The 20081-nt window shown below is 41.8% G+C and overlaps 1 protein-coding gene across 1 annotated transcript in view; it reads left to right on the top strand.

The window, feature by feature from the left end:
• The window catches only part of LOC129864737 (cGMP-specific 3',5'-cyclic phosphodiesterase-like), a 97503-nt gene that overhangs the window by 62956 nt on the left and 14466 nt on the right, over positions 1 to 20081 (top strand). Inside the window, exons 10-15 of the mRNA XM_055937032.1 lie at positions 262 to 564; positions 4309 to 4359; positions 5932 to 6078; positions 7375 to 7500; positions 15278 to 15372; positions 15543 to 15630. Coding sequence (XP_055793007.1) covers positions 262 to 564; positions 4309 to 4359; positions 5932 to 6078; positions 7375 to 7500; positions 15278 to 15372; positions 15543 to 15630 — 810 coding nt within the window. The remainder of the gene's footprint in view (positions 1 to 261; positions 565 to 4308; positions 4360 to 5931; positions 6079 to 7374; positions 7501 to 15277; positions 15373 to 15542; positions 15631 to 20081) is intronic.

The raw sequence follows: 20081 nt of genomic DNA, 5'->3' as shown, positions 1-20081 counted from the left end.
AGGTCTACAGGCTGAGGATAAGGCTTTTCATTCATTACAACCTTGCTATCATTTATGGGGCTATTAGTCCTGGAGTAGATGGACCTTTTAGTTTCAGACAAGAGGTCACTAACAACAAACTATTTCATATAAAAAGGAGAGCCAAACTAAAGTTTTGTCACCTGAGTGTGGAGTGTGTGTCAGTTGGTGAAACAAAAGGTTTTTTCTGGTGTGTGTGTGTGTGTGTGTGTGTGTGTGTGTGTGTGTGTGTGTGTGTGTGTGTGTGTGTGTGTGTGTGTGTGTGTGTGTGTGTGTGTGTGTGTGTGTGTGTGTGTGTGTGTGTGTGTGTGTGTGTGTGTGTGTGTGTGTGCGTGCGTGTCTAACATTCCCCCTATGTCGGGTCTTGAAGGTGTGTGTCAGTTGGTGAACAAGATGGACGAGGCATCGGGGAACGTGAAGTCCTTCAACCGGAACGACGAACAGTTCCTGGAGGCCTTCGCCATCTTCTGTGGCCTGGGTATACAGAACACCCAGATGTATGAAACAGTGGAGAGAGCCATGGCCAAACAGGAGGTCACACTGGAGGTGAGAGGCACTGGTCTCAGGTCTGCTCAGTGTTTCCCACCCTAAGGGTTGAGGTTAGGGTTGGAGGAAGGTATGCTGATCCTAGAACAGGCCTATAAATGCAACTACAATGTGGAGACTTTAACACGGGGGTTGGGAGTGACACCGATGGGTTCCCTTAGGAAATACTGGATGGTCTTCTCCACACTCTGCTCCGTCTTCCCCCATAGGGTTGTCTGTCTGAGAAGGTCACAAACATCTGATGTGAAAGTGTGTCAGCTACCGGAATGCAAAACTAGGGTTCTATACTGAACAAAAATATAAACTCAACATGCAACAATTTCAAAGATTTTACTGAGATAAAGTTCATATAAGGAAATCAGTCAATTGAAATACATTCATTAGGCCCTAATCCATGGATTTCACATGACTGGGCAGCGGTGCAGCCATAGGTTGTGAAGCTAGTTGGAAGAGGCAGTTGATGGTAGAGAAATTAACATAAAATGATCTGGCAACAGCTCTGGTGGACATTCCTGCAATCAGCATGCAAATTGCATGCTCCCTCAGAACCTGAGACATCTGTGGCATTGTGTTGTGTGGGGTCACTTAGAAATGTCCTTGTTTTTTTTTAAGAAAAGCACATTTTGTTGTCCGTTAAAATAACATCAAATTGATCAGAAATAGAGTGCAGACATTGTTAATGTTGTAAATGACTATTGTAGCTGGAAATTGCTAATTTTTTATGGAATACATACATAGGCGTACAGAGGCCCATTATCAGCAACTGTCACTACTGTGTTCCAATGGCACATTGTGTTAGCTAATCCAAGTTAAACATTTTAAAAGGCTAATTGATCATAACAAACCCCTTTTGCAGTTATGTTAGCTCAGCTGAAAACTGTTGTTCTGATTAAAGAAGCAATAAAACTGGTCTTTAGACTAGTTGAGTATCTGGAGCATCAACATTTTTGGGTTCGATTACAGGCTCAAAATGGCCAGAAACAAAGAACTTTCTTCTGAAACTCGTCAGTCTATTCTTGTTCTGAGAAATGAAGGCTATTCCATGCGAGAAATTGCCAAGAAAATGAAGATCTCGTACAACGTTGTGTACTACTCCCTTCACAGAAGAGCACAAACTGGCCCTAACCAGAATAGAAATGGAAGTGGGAGGCCCCGGTGCACAATTGAGCAAGAGGACAAGTACATTAGAGTGTCTAGTTTGAGAAACAGACGCCTCACAAGTCCTCAAATGGCAGCTTCATTAAATAGTACCTGCAAAACACCAGTCTCAACATCAACAGTGAAGAGGCGACTCCGGGATGCTGGCCCAAGTTGGTAAACCCTACCAAAGCATACAATTTCAATTGAGGAAGTGTGATCATAATCATTAGGATGTTTCAGTGATCCGCAGTAGAAGACGTCCTAAATGGCCCTCAGCCTTCAGATGTGAGCTAAACAGCAAACTTGCACTTAAGATGCGTTTTTTTAGGATGGATGAGAAAGTGAACTTCTTCCAAACGTTTAGCTCAGTTGTATGCTGCTTTGCGATCTATTGACAGCAAGGGTTTAATACTGTAGGCGCAATATTTCTGATGATGCATTTTGGGGACTTTCAATTCATTTGCAAAACAAAAGGTAAAAAGAAAAAGATTGAGTGTGTGACTTGACACATGTAGACCCTTCATATAGGCTATGTGCAGCACTTTGTGCAATTCATCCAATCAGTTGTTTTCTTGCTCAAACCGCGAGCAACACCTGTAAACCTCAAGACAATTCTCTCAGAACACAGGGATGTCGATTTGCACGGGACTAGTATTATCAGAGGACCTTGGAGTTTGCCCCAAAAAAACCTGTAGATTATTCTGGTTAGTCATCCAGATTTCAGTTTCCATTTAACCCATCTAAACATTAAGCTATAGTTCCCTTGACATGCCATAAGCCTGTTTGAAGTCCCTTCTTGTGACTGTCTAATTTGTGTAGCACCTCACATCATCACACATAAAATGGCTGTGCTCTCATCCTCTTCTGCGACTTCACCATATCTTTTACAAACATTACTTTTCTGGGCCTCCCTTCTTTTAATTTTCAACTCTCCTTTCGCAGGTTTTGTCTTATTGAAGTTAACTTCGACAATGTCCTTTTTGCCTTGATTGATTGATGTTAACTTTTTCTGCCCGTTCCCAAAAGCATTATCTGGCGATTGGCTGTGTAGGCAATTTGACGCGGGTACAGTTAAGCCCAAAAGTTTAGGTTTATGCACTAATACCAGATAGTATAAAATATTGAAGAAAAAAAACTCAATGTATACTATATAAATACAATAACTATATATTTATGCATTTTTTTAAGGTATTGTTTATTTTATTCAACCTGCCTGCCACCCACCCGCCCTTCAACCCAGTGGTGTGAAGTACTTAAGTAAAAATACTTTAATATACTACTTAAGTAGTTGTATGGGGTATCTGTACTTTAATTTACTATTTATATTTTTGACAACTTTTAATTTTACTCCACTACATTCCTAAAGAAAATGATGTACTTTTTATTCCATACCTTTTCCATGACCTAAAAGTACTCATTACATTTAGAATGCTCAACCAGGACAGAATTAGGGCAGTTAAAACACTTTGTCATCCTTATTGCCTCTGATCAGGAGGACTCACGAAAAAACAAATGCTGTGTTTGTAAATGATGTGTTGGAGTGTGCCCGTCTGTCCGTAATTAAAAATGATAAGAAAATTGTGCCGTCTGGTTTGTTTAATATAAGGAATTTGATGTATAGCAATTACTTTTACGATTGACGATTGAGTAAAAAAAAAAATACCACTGTACTTAAGTACATTTAAAACCAGATAATTTTAGACTTTTACTTAAGTAGTATTTTACGGGGTAACTTTCACTTTTACCTGAGTCATTTTCTGTTAAGGTATCTTTACTTTTACTACAGTTGTCACGCCCTGACCGAAGAGATCTTTTAATGTCTCTATTTTGGTTTGGTCAGGGTGTGATTTGGGTGGGCATTCTATGTTCATTTTCTATGTTTTGTATTTCTTTGTTATTTGGCCGTGTGGTTCTCAATCAGAGACAGCTGTCTATCGTTGTCTCTGATTGAGAACCATACTTAGGTAGCTTTTCCCCACCCATGCTTTGTGGGTAGTTGTTTTCTGTTTTTGTGTCTTCACCAGACAGAACTGTTTCGTGTTGTTACATTTTGTTATTTTGTCTCAGTGTTCAGTTTTTTAATAAATAATCATGAACACTTCCCACGCTGCGCTTTGGTCCACACCTTCTTCATACGACGGCCATTACAACAGTATGACATTTGAGTACCTTTTCCCACCCCTGGTGTGTTATTAGCTGTAGTCCCACTCTGATCCTCTTGGTGCTTCAGCCACACAATATTTTAACTGCGGGGACTGCGGGTTATGAGTCAACTATGCCACACCTGTCAGGTGGATAGATTATCTTGGCAAAGGAGAAATGCTAAGGGATATAAACAAATTTGTTCACAAAATTTGAGAGAAATAAGCTTTTTGTGTCTACGTACAATTATATATATATATATATATATTTTAGCTCATGAAACATTGGACCAACACTTTACATATTGCGTTTATATTTTAGTTCCGTTTCTTTCTATAGTTTGTCAGAGGGATAACTGTGTGTGTGTGTGTGTGTGTGTGTGTGTGTGTGTGTGTGTGTGTGTGTGTGTGTGTGTGTGTGTGTGTGTGTGTGTGTGTGTGTGTGTGTGTGTGTCATTCTCAGGTCCTTTCGTATCACGCCTCTGCTGCAGAGGAAGAGACGCGGGCGCTGCAGGTAACTGCGGTAAATTACAATTTATTAACTTACCACACACGCACTTACAAACACACACACTTGTGGCCATACAAGCATTGTCAGACAGATGCCTTCCTTCAGGTTGGAAGGACAGTGTGTAGATGAGGTGACTTCAGCCATGATGTAATGAGACCACTCCAGCGCATGTAAACCTAACCAATATGGCGACTCACATGTAGATACTCATGTAGCCTATGAGGATAACGGTCTGGAGATTAAAAAAAAAAAAAAAAAACTGACCATATTGATTAGGGTTTCAAATCAAAAGTGAAAGTATGCACAATACCCATTCCAGAAAGCCATTTAAGGCCCAAATCATTTGCTTTTAAAGTTTGGCAATGATAATTGGCCTAAAAAGTATCTGACTTCTTTTTAGGCCATGTTACCCTCCCTGTTGCTGAGGCATTGACTCTCTGAAGGACTGATGTTTCTCTAGCTAGAAGGATACAAGCTCAGTTTCTTAAAACGCCAAAGGATGTGGGTTCGAATCTCGGGACCACCCATATGTAAACAAAAACAATATGCAAGAATGACTGCAAGTTGCTTTGGATAAGTGTCTGCTAAATGGCTTATATATGATATACTGTATTTCAGCAGTGTGCATCGGTTTAGTTCAAACAGTTGATTGACAGTACTCTCATAATATCTGTGGTGGTTGTAGGAAAAGCTGTGTTTTACTTTCTGTCTGATTAGACATAATTATATGGTAGGATTCCCCACCGTTGCCTTGATTTCTCTCACCCTTCTTTCTCACAAATGCTTGTAATCTCTCTGTCTGAGCTGACTCTGCTGCCAGAAAGATAGAGAGATAAAAACAACTAGAAGGAGAGGTCAAGAAAATGCCAGTAGAGAGAGAGAGAGAGAGGAGAGAGAGAGAGAGAGAGAGAGAGAGAGAGAGAGAGAGAGATGAGAGAGAGAGAGAGAAGAGAGAGAGAGAGAGAGAGAGAGAGAGAGAGAGAGAGAGAGAGAAGAGAGAGAGAGAGAGAGAGAGAGAGAGAGTAGAGAGAGACAGAGACGAGAGACAGAGAGACAGAGACAGAGACAGAGAAAGACACAGAGACAGAGAGAGAGACAGAGACAGAGACAGAGACAGAGACAGAGAGAGAGACAGAGACAGAGACAGAGACAGAGACAGAGACAGAGACAGAGACAGAGACAGAGAGAGACGAGAGAGAGAGAGAGAGAGAGAGAGAGAGAGAGGAGAGAGAGAGAGAGAGAGAGAGAGAGAGGAGAGAGAGAGAGAGAGAGAGAGAGAGAGAGAGAGAGAGAGAGAGAGAGAGAGATCGATCCTTTGTGCATTAGGGGTGTCCTGTCTGCTCTGTGTAGAAGTGCTGTCTGTCAGCTAAAGGGGAGGTGAGCCGAACACAGATAGATACTCTTCCTGATCACAGCTCATTGATTATTAATGCCTGCTAGAGATCCCTGGTGCTTAGGGAAGGTGTGTGTGTGCGTATGTGCATAAATATAGTATATGTGTGTACATGCGTGCATACCCTATATGAGTGTGTATGTGTACATCCCTCTCACACACTCCTCTGTCTGTTTGTGAAGGTGGCCACTGTTCCGTCGGCCCAGTCTCTGCGCCTGATGGAGTTCAGTTTCAGTGACTTTGAGCTGTCCGACGCTGAGACCACTCAGGCCACCATACGCATGTTTGTAGACCTCAACCTGGTCCAGAACTTCCAGATGAAATACAAGGTAGGAGTGTGTGTGTGTGTGTGTGTGTGTGTGTGTGTGTGTGTGTGTGTGTGTGTGTGTGTGTGTGTGTGTGTGTGTGTGTGTGTGTGTGTGTGTGTGTGTGTGTGTGTGTGTGTGTGTGTGTGTGTGTGTGTGTGTGTGTGTGTGTGCGCGTGTGTGTGTGTGCGCGTGTGCGTGCGTGCGCATACGTGACTATGTGCATGTATGTGCACATGCCTGTATGTGTGTGAGTACATAGATGTGTGTGTTTGTACATCCATAACAGCAGCTCACCACCCTCTAAATCAGGATTCCTCAACACACCACAGTGGCCTTGTCATGCATCACTCACAATAGATGACATCATAACCTATAGAATGCGAAAGACTTTGAGGTTCAGAAAAAGGTCATAATGAATGTCAATATTTATTATCAAATCATTATTGAACAAATGTGTGAGTCACTATGCATTGGCTGATAGGGAGTTGATTGGAAGCTTATGCCGGTAAATGGATGGACATGGAAAGATTGGATGAACAGAATCCAGTGATTCGATTAGCAGGGTGGTCGAAGTTTTCCTATAATACCAATCAGATTGCCAGCCTGGCCAATTTTAAGGTCTACTGCTTGAGGATGTACAGATACAATTAAAGTCACTGTCATTCTGTCTGTTCTCTAATTTCTTGTTGAACATTTCCCTCTCTCTTGCTGGCCATTTTTGCCCCCTCCTCCCCCACCTCCTCTTCCCCTCCAACTCCTCTACCCCTCCCCCTCACCCCCCCCCTCCTCTTCCCCTCCTCTTCCCTTCCTCCTCCCCTCCTCTTCCTCCTCCTCTCTCACCACCTCCTCCTCATCTCTCCCTCTTTCTCCCCACTTTTTTTTTGTCTATCTCCAACTGTGTTCCTTCATATCCCACCTCCTCCCCTCTCTCTCCCCACTTCTCCCTCTGTTCCCCTCCCCCCTCTGTCTCCCCCTTCCCCCCCTCTCTCTCCCTCCGTCCCCCCCTCTCCCTCCCCCTCTTTCCCTCCTCTTCCCCCCCCCCTCTCTCCCCCCTTCTCCCTCCGCCCCCCTCTCTTCCCCCTTCTCCCTTCGTTCCCCCCCTCTCTCCCCCTTTCTCCCTCCGTCCCCCCCTCTCTCTCTCCCCTTCCCCCTCTCTCTCCCCCCTCTCTCTCCCTCCGTTCCCCCCCTCTCTCTTCCACCTTCTTTCTCCCCCCTTCTCCCTCCGCCCACCCCTTCTCTCTCCCTCTGTTCCACCCCGCCTTCTCTCTCTCCCCCCTTCTCCCCCCCCTCTCTCTCCCCCCCCCCCTCTCTCTGTAGAGTCTGTGCCAGTGGATCCTGAGTGTTAAGAAGAACTATAGGAAGAACGTGGCCTACCACAACTGGAGACACGCCTTCAACACCTCCCAGTGCATGTTCGCCTTGTTCAAATCTGGTCGGTTACAGGTGAGTTCAGCCAATCAATGGCCAGCATGGAAGGGGTGCCGGGTCACTCCGTCCAATCAATAAATAATATATCCCAGCAGGAAGTCTTATTTGTGTCATTCCGACCAATAGCTATTGAGTCAACATGCTGTAACTGTGCTGTTACCGGGTCAGTCCGACCACTGTGTTCTGTCAAGGCAGCATTCGCTTCCAGTTACCTTAATATTTAAATACCAAATGTTCTACCTCTGAATGTATTACTCTGCCATCTTAGTTGGAAGATATCAGATGTAATATGATATAGGAAGAATATCATTATCATAAATAGTAAGTCAAAGAAGGGTGGGACTAATAACAAGATAAACAATGTAGGGCATAATGGATCTGTGAAATGTGTATAGGTGCGGAGCTTTTGTGAAATAGCACAGTTACAAGTGGAATTGAAACTGGATGGACAACAGAAATAGAGGAAGGACTAAGAACAAACAAGAGAGAACTATTATAAAGTAGACTGTGTCTGTAAAATGTGTATAAGATGTATAAATTGAAGGTAAAAACAGAAATGTTTATCAGTTTACTCCAATTGGGGGATCGGGGAATAATAATAAAGGTATACTCTTTAAAAAAGTATGTATGTCTATATAGGTATGTATATGTATATATGTGTATATGTATGCATACGTGTATGGATATATATATTTACCCCAAAAAATATGGGGGATTGGAAATGATGCAGACAATTACATTGGAAGCAACATTCTTTCCGCAATATTAAGCTGATCCACCCCTAAAAAAAAAATAAAAAAAAAATAAATAAAAAAATAGTAAGTCAAAGACACTTGAACAAACAAGTACTGTATCTCAGACAGAAACAGAACTCAACGTATCCCAAACACCCAGTTCTAGTCCAACACAGTTTTAGTGCAACCCAGTTTTAGTGCAACCAATTTCCAGTCCAACCCATTTCCAGTCCAACCCATTTCCAGTCCAACCCATTTCTAGTCCAACCCAGTTCCAGTCCAACCCATTTCCAGTCCAACCCATTTCCAGTCCAACCCATTTCAAGTCCAACCCATTTCCAGTCCAACCCATTTCCAGTCCAACCCAGTTCTAGTCCAACCCATTTCCAGTCCAACCCAGTTCCAGTCCAACTCATTTCCAGTCCAACCCAGTTCTAGTCCAACCCAGTTCTAGTCCAACACAGTTCTAGTCCAACACAGTTCTAGTCCAACCCAGTTCTAGTCCAACCCAGTTCTAGTCCAATACAGTTCTAGTCCAACCCAGTTCTAGTCCAATACAGTTCTAGTCCAACACAGTTCTAGTCCAATACAGTTCTAGTCCAACTCAGTTCTAGTCCAACTCAGTTCTAGTCCAACCCAGTTCTAGTCCAACTCAGTTCTAGACCATAACCCTCGGTACACACACCCAGCTCTGTTCTGATGACTACATGTTCTGTTCTGATGTTTACATGTTCTGTTCTGATGACTACATGTTCTGTTCTGATGACTACATGTTATGTTCTGATGACTACATGTTCTGTTCTGATGACTACATGTTATGTTCTGATGACTACATGTTCTGATGATTACATGTTCTGTTCTGATGACTACATGTTCTGTTCTGATGACTACATGTTATGTTCTGATGACTACATGTTCTGTTCTGATGATTACATGTTCTGTTCTGATGACTACATGTTCTGTTCTGATGATTACATGTTCTGTTCTGATGACTACATGTTCTGTTCTGATGACTACATGTTCTGTTCTGATGATTACATGTTCTGTTCTGATGACTACATGTTCTGTTCTGATGATTACATGTTCTGTTCTGATGATTACATGTTCTGTTCTGATGACTACATGTTCTGTTCTGATGACTACATGTTCTGTTCTGATGACTACATGTTCTGTTCTGATGATTACATGTTCTGTTCTGATGATTACATGTTCTGTTCTGATGACTACATGTTCTGTTCTGATGACTACATGTTCTGTTCTGATGACTACATGTTCTGTTCTGATGATTACATGTTCTGTTCTGATGTTTACATGTTCTGTTCTGATGATTACATGTTCTGTTCTGATGATTACATGTTCTGATGATTACATGTTCTGTTCTGATGATTACATGCTCTGTTCTGATGATTACATGTTCTGTTCTGATGTTTACATGTTCTGTTCTGATGACTACATGTTCTGTTCTGATGATTACATGTTCTGTTCTGATGACTACATGTTCTGTTCTGATGACTACATGTTCTGATGATTACATGTTCTGTTCTGATGACTACATGCTCTGTTCTGATGATTACATGTTCTGTTCTGATGATTACATGTTCTGTTCTGATGATTACATGTTCTGTTCTGATGATTACATGTTCTGTTCTGATGTTTACATGTTCTGTTCTGATGATTACATGTTCTGTTCTGATGATTACATGTTCTGTTCTGATGTTTACATGTTCTGTTCTGATGATTACATGTTCTGTTCTGATGATTACATGTTCTGTTCTGATGATTACATGTTCTGTTCTGATGATTACATGTTCTGTTCTGATGTTTACATGTTCTGTTCTGATGATTACATGTTCTGTTCTGATGATTACATGTTCTGTTCTGATGATTACATGTTCTGTTCTGATGACTACATGTTCTGTTCTGATGTTTACATGTTCTGTTCTGATGACTACATGTTCTGTTCTGATGTTTACATGTTCTGATGATTACATGTTCTGTTCTGATGATTACATGTTCTGTTCTGATGACTACATGTTCTGTTCTGATGATTACATGTTCTGTTCTGATGACTACATGTTCTGTTCTGATGATTACATGTTATGTTCTGATGATTACATGTTCTGTTCTGATGATTACATGTTCTGTTCTGATGATTACATGTTCTGATGACTACATGTTCTGTTCTGATGACTACATGTTCTGTTCTGATGATTACATGCTCTGTTCTGATGATTACATGTTCTGTTCTGATGTTTACATGTTCTGTTCTGATGATTACATGTTCTGTTCTGATGATTACATGTTCTGTTCTGATGATTACATGCTCTGTTCTGATGACTACATATTCTGTTCTGATGACTACATGTTCTGTTCTGATGACTACATGTTCTGTTCTGATGACTACATGTTCTGTTCTGATGTTTACATGTTCTGTTCTGATGATTACATGTTCTGTTCTGATGACTACATGTTCTGATGACTACATGTTCTGTTCTGATGATTACATGTTCTGTTCTGATGACTACATGTTCTGTTCTGATGATTACATGTTCTGTTCTGATGACTACATGTTCTGTTCTGATGACTACATGTTCTGTTCTGATGACTACATGCTCTGTTCTGATGATTACATGTTCTGTTCTGATGATTACATGTTCTGTTCTGATGACTACATGCTCTGTTCTGATGATTACATGTTCTGTTCTGTTCTGATGATTACATGTTCTGTTCTGATGACTACATGTTCTGATGATTACATGTTCTGTTCTGATGATTACATGTTCTGTTCTGATGACTACATGTTCTGTTCTGATGATTACATGTTCTGATGATTACATGTTCTGATGATTACATGTTCTGTTCTGATGATTACATGTTCTGATGATTACATGTTCTGTTCTGATGACTACATGTTCTGTTCTGATGATTACATGTTCTGATGATTACATGTTCTGATGATTACATGTTCTGTTCTGATGATTACATGTTCTGATGATTACATGTTCTGTTCTGATGATTACATGTTCTGTTCTGATGATTACATGTTCTGTTCTGATGATTACATGTTCTGATGATTACATGTTCTGTTCTGATGACTACATGTTCTGTTCTGATGATTACATGTTCTGTTCTGATGATTACATGTTCTGTTCTGATGATTACATGTTCTGTTCTGATGATTACATGTTCTGTTCTGATGATTACATGTTCTGATGATTACATGTTCTGTTCTGATGACTACATGTTCTGATGATTACATGTTCTGATGACTACATGTTCTGATGACTACATGTTCTGATGATTACATGTTCTGTTCTGATGATTACATGTTCTGATGATTACATGTTCTGTTCTGATGAATACATGTTCTGATGATTACATGTTCTGTTCTGATGACTACATGTTCTGATGACTACATGTTCTGATGATTACATGTTCTGATGATTACATGTTCTGTTCTGATGATTACATGTTCTGTTCTGATGACTACATGTTCTGTTCTGATGATTACATGTTCTGTTCTGATGATTACATGTTCTGTTCTGATGATTACATGTTCTGTTCTGATGATTACATGTTCTGTTCTGATGACTACATGTTCTGATGATTACATGTTCTGTTCTGATGACTACATGTTCTGATGACTACATGTTCTGATGATTACATGTTCTGATGATTACATGTTCTGTTCTGATGATTACATGTTCTGTTCTGATGACTACATGTTCTGTTCTGATGATTACATGTTCTGTTCTGATGATTACATGTTCTGTTCTGATGATTACATGTTCTGTTCTGATGATTACATGTTCTGTTCTGATGATTACATGTTCTGATGATTACATGTTCTGTTCTGATGATTACATGTTCTGATGATTACATGTTCTGTTCTGATGATTACATGTTCTGATGATTACATGTTCTGTTCTGATGATTACATGTTCTGTTCTGATGACTACATGTTCTGATGATTACATGTTCTGTTCTGATGATTACATGTTCTGATGATTACATGTTCTGTTCTGATGATTACATGTTCTGTTCTGATGATTACATGTTCTGTTCTGATGATTACATGTTCTGATGATTACATGTTCTGTTCTGATGATTACATGTTCTGTTCTGATGATTACATGTTCTGTTCTGATGATTACATGTTCTGTTCTGATGACACATGTTCTGATGATTACATGCTCTGTTCTGATGATTACATGTTCTGTTCTGATGATTACATGTTCTGTTCTGATGATTACATGTTCTGTTCTGATGACTACATGTTCTGTTCTGATGACTACATGTTCTGTTCTGATGATTACATGTTCTGTTCTGATGACTACATGTTCTGTTCTGATGATTACATGTTCTGTTCTGATGACTACATGTTCTGTTCTGATGACTACATGTTCTGTTCTGATGATTACATGTTCTGTTCTGATGACTACATGTTCTGTTCTGATGATTACATGTTCTGTTCTGATGATTACATGCTCTGTTCTGATGACTACATGTTCTGTTCTGATGATTACATGTTCTGTTCTGATGATTACATGTTCTGTTCTGATGACTACATGTTCTGTTCTGATGATTACATGTTCTGATGATTACATGTTCTGTTCTGATGATTACATGTTCTGTTCTGATGATTACATGTTCTGTTCTGATGATTACATGTTCTGTTCTGATGATTACATGTTCTGTTCTGATGATTACATGTTCTGTTCTGATGACTACATGTTCTGATGATTACATGCTCTGTTCTGATGATTACATGTTCTGTTCTGATGATTACATGTTCTGTTCTGATGATTACATGTTCTGTTCTGATGACTACATGTTCTGTTCTGATGACTACATGTTCTGTTCTGATGATTACATGTTCTGTTCTGATGACTACATGTTCTGTTCTGATGATTACATGTTCTGTTCTGATGACTACATGTTATGTTCTGATGACTACATGTTCTGTTCTGATGATTACATGTTCTGTTCTGATGATTACATGTTCTGTTCTGATGACTACATGTTCTGTTCTGATGATTACATGTTCTGTTCTGATGATTACATGTTCTGTTCTGATGACTACATGTTCTGTTCTGATGATTACATGTTCTGTTCTGATGACTACATGTTCTGTTCTGATGATTACATGTTCTGTTCTGATGACTACATGTTCTGTTCTGATGATTACATGTTCTGTTCTGATGACTACATGTTCTGTTCTGATGATTACATGTTCTGTTCTGATGACTACATGTTCTGATGATTACATGTTCTGTTCTGATGATTACATGTTCTGTTCTGATGACTACATGTTCTGTTCTGATGATTACATGTTCTGTTCTGATGACTACATGTTCTGTTCTGATGATTACATGTTCTGTTCTGATGACTACATGTTCTGTTCTGATGATTACATGTTCTGTTCTGATGACTACATGTTCTGTTCTGATGATTACATGTTCTGTTCTGATGACTACATGTTCTGTTCTGATGATTACATGTTATGTTCTGATGACTACATGTTCTGTTCTGATGATTACATGTTCTGATGACTACATGTTCTGTTCTGATGACTACATGTTCTGTTCTGATGTTTACATGTTCTGTTCTGATGATTACATGTTCTGTTCTGATGACTACATGTTCTGTTCTGATGACTACATGTTCTGTTCTGATGATTACATGTTCTGTTCTGATGACTACATGTTCTGTTCTGATGACTACATGTTCTGTTCTGATGTTTACATGTTCTGTTCTGATGACTACATGTTCTGTTCTGATGATTACATGTTCTGTTCTGATGATTACATGTTCTGTTCTGATGACTACATGTTCTGTTCTGATGACTACATGTTCTGATGATTACATGTTCTGTTCTGATGATTACATGTTCTGTTCTGATGACTACATGTTCTGTTCTGATGATTACATGCTCTGTTCTGATGACTACATGTTCTGTTCTGATGATTACATGTTCTGTTCTGATGATTACATGTTCTGTTCTGATGATTACATGTTCTGTTCTGATGATTACATGTTCTGTTCTGATGATTACATGTTCTGATGACTACATGTTCTGTTCTGATGACTACATGTTCTGTTCTGATGATTACATGTTCTGTTCTGATGACTACATGTTCTGTTCTGATGATTACATGTTCTGTTCTGATGACTACATGTTCTGTTCTGATGATTACATGTTCTGTTCTGATGATTACATGTTCTGTTCTGATGACTACATGTTCTGTTCTGATGATTACATGTTCTGTTCTGATGACTACATGTTCTGTTCTGATGATTACATGTTCTGTTCTGATGACTACATGTTCTGTTCTGATGATTACATGTTCTGTTCTGATGACTACATGTTCTGTTCTGATGATTACATGTTCTGTTCTGATGACTACATGTTCTGATGATTACATGTTCTGTTCTGATGATTACATGTTCTGTTCTGATGACTACATGTTCTGTTCTGATGATTACATGTTCTGTTCTGATGACTACATGTTCTGTTCTGATGATTACATGTTCTGTTCTGATGACTACATGTTCTGTTCTGATGATTACATGTTCTGTTCTGATGACTACATGTTCTGTTCTGATGATTACATGTTCTGTTCTGATGACTACATGTTCTGTTCTGATGATTACATGTTATGTTCTGATGACTACATGTTCTGTTCTGATGATTACATGTTCTGATGACTACATGTTCTGTTCTGATGACTACATGTTCTGTTCTGATGATTACATGTTCTGTTCTGATGACTACATGTTCTGTTCTGATGATTACATGTTCTGTTCTGATGATTACATGTTCTGATGACTACATGTTCTGTTCTGATGACTACATGTTCTGTTCTGATGATTACATGTTCTGTTCTGATGATTACATGCTCTGTTCTGATGTTTACATGCTCTGTTCATGTTCTCTCCTCTCACTCTCTCTCTCTCTCTCTCTCTCTCTCTCTCTCTCTCTCTCTCTCTCTCTCTCTCTCTCTCTCTCTCTCTCTCTCTCCCTCCCTCTCTTTCCCGTCCATCTCCCTCTCTGTCAGAGTAATATGACTGATCTGGAGACCCTGGCCTTGATGATCGCCACTCTGAGTCACGACCTGGACCACAGAGGGGTCAACAACTCCTACATACAGAGGTAGGCTGCAGTACTGTGTGTGTGTGTGTGTGTGTGTGTGTGTGTGTGTGTGTGTGTGTGTGTGTGTGTGTGTGTGTGTGTGTGTGTGTGTGTGTGTGTGTGTGTGTGTGTGTGTGTGTGTGTGTGTGTGTCACAGAATCTCACAGTGGTTGTGTGTGCATCTCTATCAGGAGTGACCATCCCCTGGCCCAGCTCTACTGCCACTCCACCATGGAGCACCACCACTTTGACCAGTGTCTCATGATCCTCAACAGCCCAGTAAGATCATACACGCACGCACACACACACACGCGCGCACACATATTTGTCACGCGTGTCAGGATTCTATTGGTGTTTCCTCATTTTCTCTTTGTAGGGCCAATTCCATGAGCTCCAGCTGCTAGTCTAGTCTTGTCTAGGAGATAACACTGCTATGGTGTAATTAAGTACTGTGAATAAGAGACCTGCTTCATCTTCATGGACACAAATTCACTGGAGAGCATCAGTTAGCTCATCTGGATGTAGTAGACACACACACAAACACACCGTTATACACACACATTGCAAAGATAAGGAGAACAGATCTAATTGTTGAATTGACTGTTTTCGAATATTGTCGATTTGTGCTGCCCTGGCAACCATGCTGTAGTTGAACCTAATAATGGCGCCGGAGGGAATGGCGGCCATTTTAAGGGGCTCCTGACCAATTGTGCTATTTGGTGTGTTTTTGTTGTTGCGCTGATCTGATCTGAACATAATGTTTCCACCATCGAAAGACATATTGATTATCGCGGACCAGGCCCTAAATCCCAACACTCGAAGGAGGATACACTACTATAGAGGCCGGCGTGCGGGATACCTGACGAGACTACGTCGGAGAGTGGATAAATCGCCTCTACCCTTGGTTTTATTGGTGAACGTGCAATCACTGGAGAATAAACTGGATGAGTTCCGTTCGAGACTATCCTATCAATGTGATTTGAAGAACTGTAATATCATATATTTAATCAGAGTTGTGCCTGAAGAAGGACATGGAAAATATAAATCTAGTTGTTTTTTCTATACATCGGCAGGACAGAACGGCCGCTGCATTCTGAGTTCTGTGAAGGTTTTGTGAAGAATGCACATATTAACAGAGGTGACATCACAAAGGTCAAAGGTTTAAGATCAACAACTTATGCAGGAGTTCCTAACCTAACATTGAAGGTCAGAGGAGGGTGAGTGTTTCTGTTAACAAGAATTGGTGCGTGATGTCACATTAAGGAAGTCTCGAGGTTCTACTCGCCTGAGGTAGAGTACCTCATGATAAGCTGTAGACCACACTCTACCAAGATATTTTTTGTAGCTGTCTATTTACCACCTCAAACCGATGCTGGCACTAAGACCGCACTCAACAACCTGTATATGGCCATAAGCAAACAAGAAAATGCCTACCCAGAGGCCGCGCTCCTAGTGACCGGTGACTTTAATGCAGGAAAACTGAAATCTGTTTTACCTAATTTCGACCAGCATATCACCTGTGCAACTAGAGAGGAAAACAAGTCTAGATCACCTTTGCTCCAAACATAGAGACACATACAAAGCTCTCCCCTCGACCTCCATTTGGTAAATCTGACTATAACTCCATCTTCCTGATTCCTGCTTACAAGCAAAAACTCAAACAGGAAGTACCAGTGACACGCTCAATACGGAAGTGGTCTGGTGAAGGTGATGCTAAACTACAGGATTGTTTCTCTACCACAGACTGTAACATGTTCTGGGATTCATCTGATAACATTGAGGAGTTTACCACATCAGTCACCGGCTTCATTAATAAGTGCATCGACGACGTTGTCTCCACAGTGACCGTACGTACAGCTCCCAACCAGAAGCCATGGATTACAGGCAACATCTGCACTGAGTTAAAGGCTAGAGCTGCTGCTTTCAATTAGCGGACACTAATCCGGACGCTTATAAGAAATCCCGCTACACCCTCCAAGAAACCATCAAACAGGACCTAGATCAAATCCTACGACACCAGCTCTGATGCTCGTCGGATGTGTGAGGGCTTGCAAACTATCACGGATTATAAAGAGAAACGCAGCTGCGAGCTGTCCACCAACGTGAGCCTACCAGACGAGCTAAATACCTTCTATGCATGCTTCAAGCTAAGCAACACTGAATTATGCATGGGAGCACCAGAAGTTCCGGACGACTGTGTCATCCCACTCTCCGTAGCTGAAGTGAGTAAGATCTTTAAACAGGTTAACATGAGGTTAACATGAGGTTAACATGAGGTTAACATGAGGTTAACATGAGATTAACATGAGGTTAACATGAGGTTAACATGACCAGCTGGCAAGTGTCTTCACTGACATTATCAACCTTTCCCTGACCCAGTCTGTAATATCTATGTTTCAAGCAGACCACCATAGTCCCTGTGCCAAAGAACACCAAGTTAACCTGTCTAAATGACTATCGCCTTGTATCACTCACATCTGTAGCCATGAGAAAACGTGAGGTGGTATCATGGCGCCGGCGAGGATGGCAACCGTTTTATTGGCTCTTAACCAACCACGCTATTTTGTTTGTTTTTCCGTATTGTTTGTAACTTATTGTAACGATGTGCGCTGAGAGTTGGGAAGCAAGTTCAGGGAGTGATTGTTTTAATAAATAAACTCAACATAATACAAAATAAGAAACACGAACAACGCACAGACATGACACTGGAACAGAAACAATGACGCCTGGGGAAGGAACCAAAGGGAGGGACATTTATAGGGCAGGTAATCAAGGTGGTGATGGAGTCAAGGTGAGTCTGATGATGCGCAGGTGTGCGTAACGATGGTGACTGGTGTGCGCCATAACGAGCAGCCTGGTGACCTAGAGGCCGGAGAGGGAGCACACGTGACAGTACCCCCTCCCCGACGCACGGCTCCAGCCGCAGGACTCCGACCAAAGTGACGATCCTGGGGATCAGGAGCGGACCGGTCACCTCTGCTGAGGCGCGGGAACCTGTCAATCTGGCTGAGGCGTGGGAGCATGGCGACTTAGACCCCCGGAGAAAGAGCATACGTGACGGTACCCCCTTCCTGGCACGTTCGGCACCAGCCGCAGGACACTAACCAAAGGGACGATCTCGGGGATCAGAAGTGGACCGTTACCCCTGCTGATGCGTGGGAACCTGTCGCCGGCTAGGGAGCGGGAACCTGACAGACCGGCTGAGGCAGGGGAGCCTGGCTATCCGGCGGAGGTATGAAAGCCTGACGAGCTGGCTGAGGCAGGGTAGCCTGGCGATCCGGCTGAGGCATGAGAGCCTGACAAGTTCAGGGAGTGAGTGTTTTAATAAATAAACTCAACATAATACAAAACAAGAAACACGAACAACGCACAGACATGACACTGGAACAGAAACAATGACGCCTGGGGAAGGAATCAAAAGGGAGTGACATGTATAGGGAGGCCGGAGAGGGAACACACGTGACACTCATTTTGTACATAATGTTGCTGCTACCGTCTCTTATGACCAAAAATAGCTTCTGGACATCAGAACAGCGATTACTCACCTTGAATTGGACGAAGAATTTTTCTTTAATGAGTCGGACGAGAGGGATTTACTCCAGACACCCAAACAGGCCCTCATCCCTGTCATTTGCAGGAGAAAGAGACAGAGATTTCGCAGAAGGAGATTGGGGTGCCTTGTGAGGATCAGGAGATCCGTACTATTAGCCAACGCACAATTGCTGGAAAATAAATGGGATGAACTAAAAACACGTATATCCTACCAACGGAACATTAAAAACTGTAATATCTTATGTTTCACAGAGTCGTGGCATGAATAACATACAGCTAGTGGGTTATACACTCTATCGGCAGGATAGTACAGCAGCCTTTGGGAAGACAAGGGGTGGTGGTCTATGTATATTTGTAAACAACAGCTGGTGCACAGTATCAAAGGAAGTCCTGACGGGCCGCTCCCAGGTGGTAAGGGTAGGTAACAACACATCTGCCACGGTGATCCTCAACACAGGGGCCCCTCAGGGGTGCATGCTCAGCCCCCTCCTGTACTCCCTGTTCACTCATGACTGTACGGCCAGGCACGACTCCAACACCATCATTACGTTTGCTGATGGCACAACAGTGGTAGGCCTGATCACCGACAACGACGAGACAGCCTATAGGGAGGAGGTCAGAGACCTGACCGTGTGGTGCAAGGACAACAACCTCTCCCTCAACGTGATATAGACAAAGGAGATGATTGTGGACTACAGGAAAAGGAGAACCAAGCACGCCCCCATTCTCACCGACAGGGCTCTAGTGGAGCAGGTTGAGAGCTTCAAGTTCCTTGGCGTCCATATCACCAACAAACTAATATGGTCCAAGCACACCTAGACAGTTGTGAAGAGGGCACGACAAAACCTATTCCCCCTCAGGAGACTGAAAAGATTTGGCATGGGTCCTCAGATCCTCAAAAGGTTCTACAGCTGCACCATCGAGAGCATCCAGAAGGGTTGCATTACTGCCTGGTAATGGCAACTGCTCGGCCTCCGACCGCAAGGCACAAAAGAGGGTAGTGCGTACGGCCCAGTACATCATCAGTGCCAAGCTTCCTGACCATCCAGGACCTCTATACCAGGCGGTGTCAGAGGAAGGCCCTAAACATTTTCAGACTCCAGCCACCCTAGTCATAGACTGTTCTCTCTGCTACCGCACGGCAAGCGGTAGCAATGCAGGTCTGAAACCAAGAGGAC

This window comes from Salvelinus fontinalis, chromosome 11 (assembly GCF_029448725.1).
Source record: "Salvelinus fontinalis isolate EN_2023a chromosome 11, ASM2944872v1, whole genome shotgun sequence".
In the NCBI taxonomy this organism is placed as follows: domain Eukaryota; kingdom Metazoa; phylum Chordata; class Actinopteri; order Salmoniformes; family Salmonidae; genus Salvelinus; species Salvelinus fontinalis.
The sequence above is the reverse complement of the archived record's forward strand: the minus strand, read 5'-3'. Positions and strand labels throughout refer to the sequence as shown.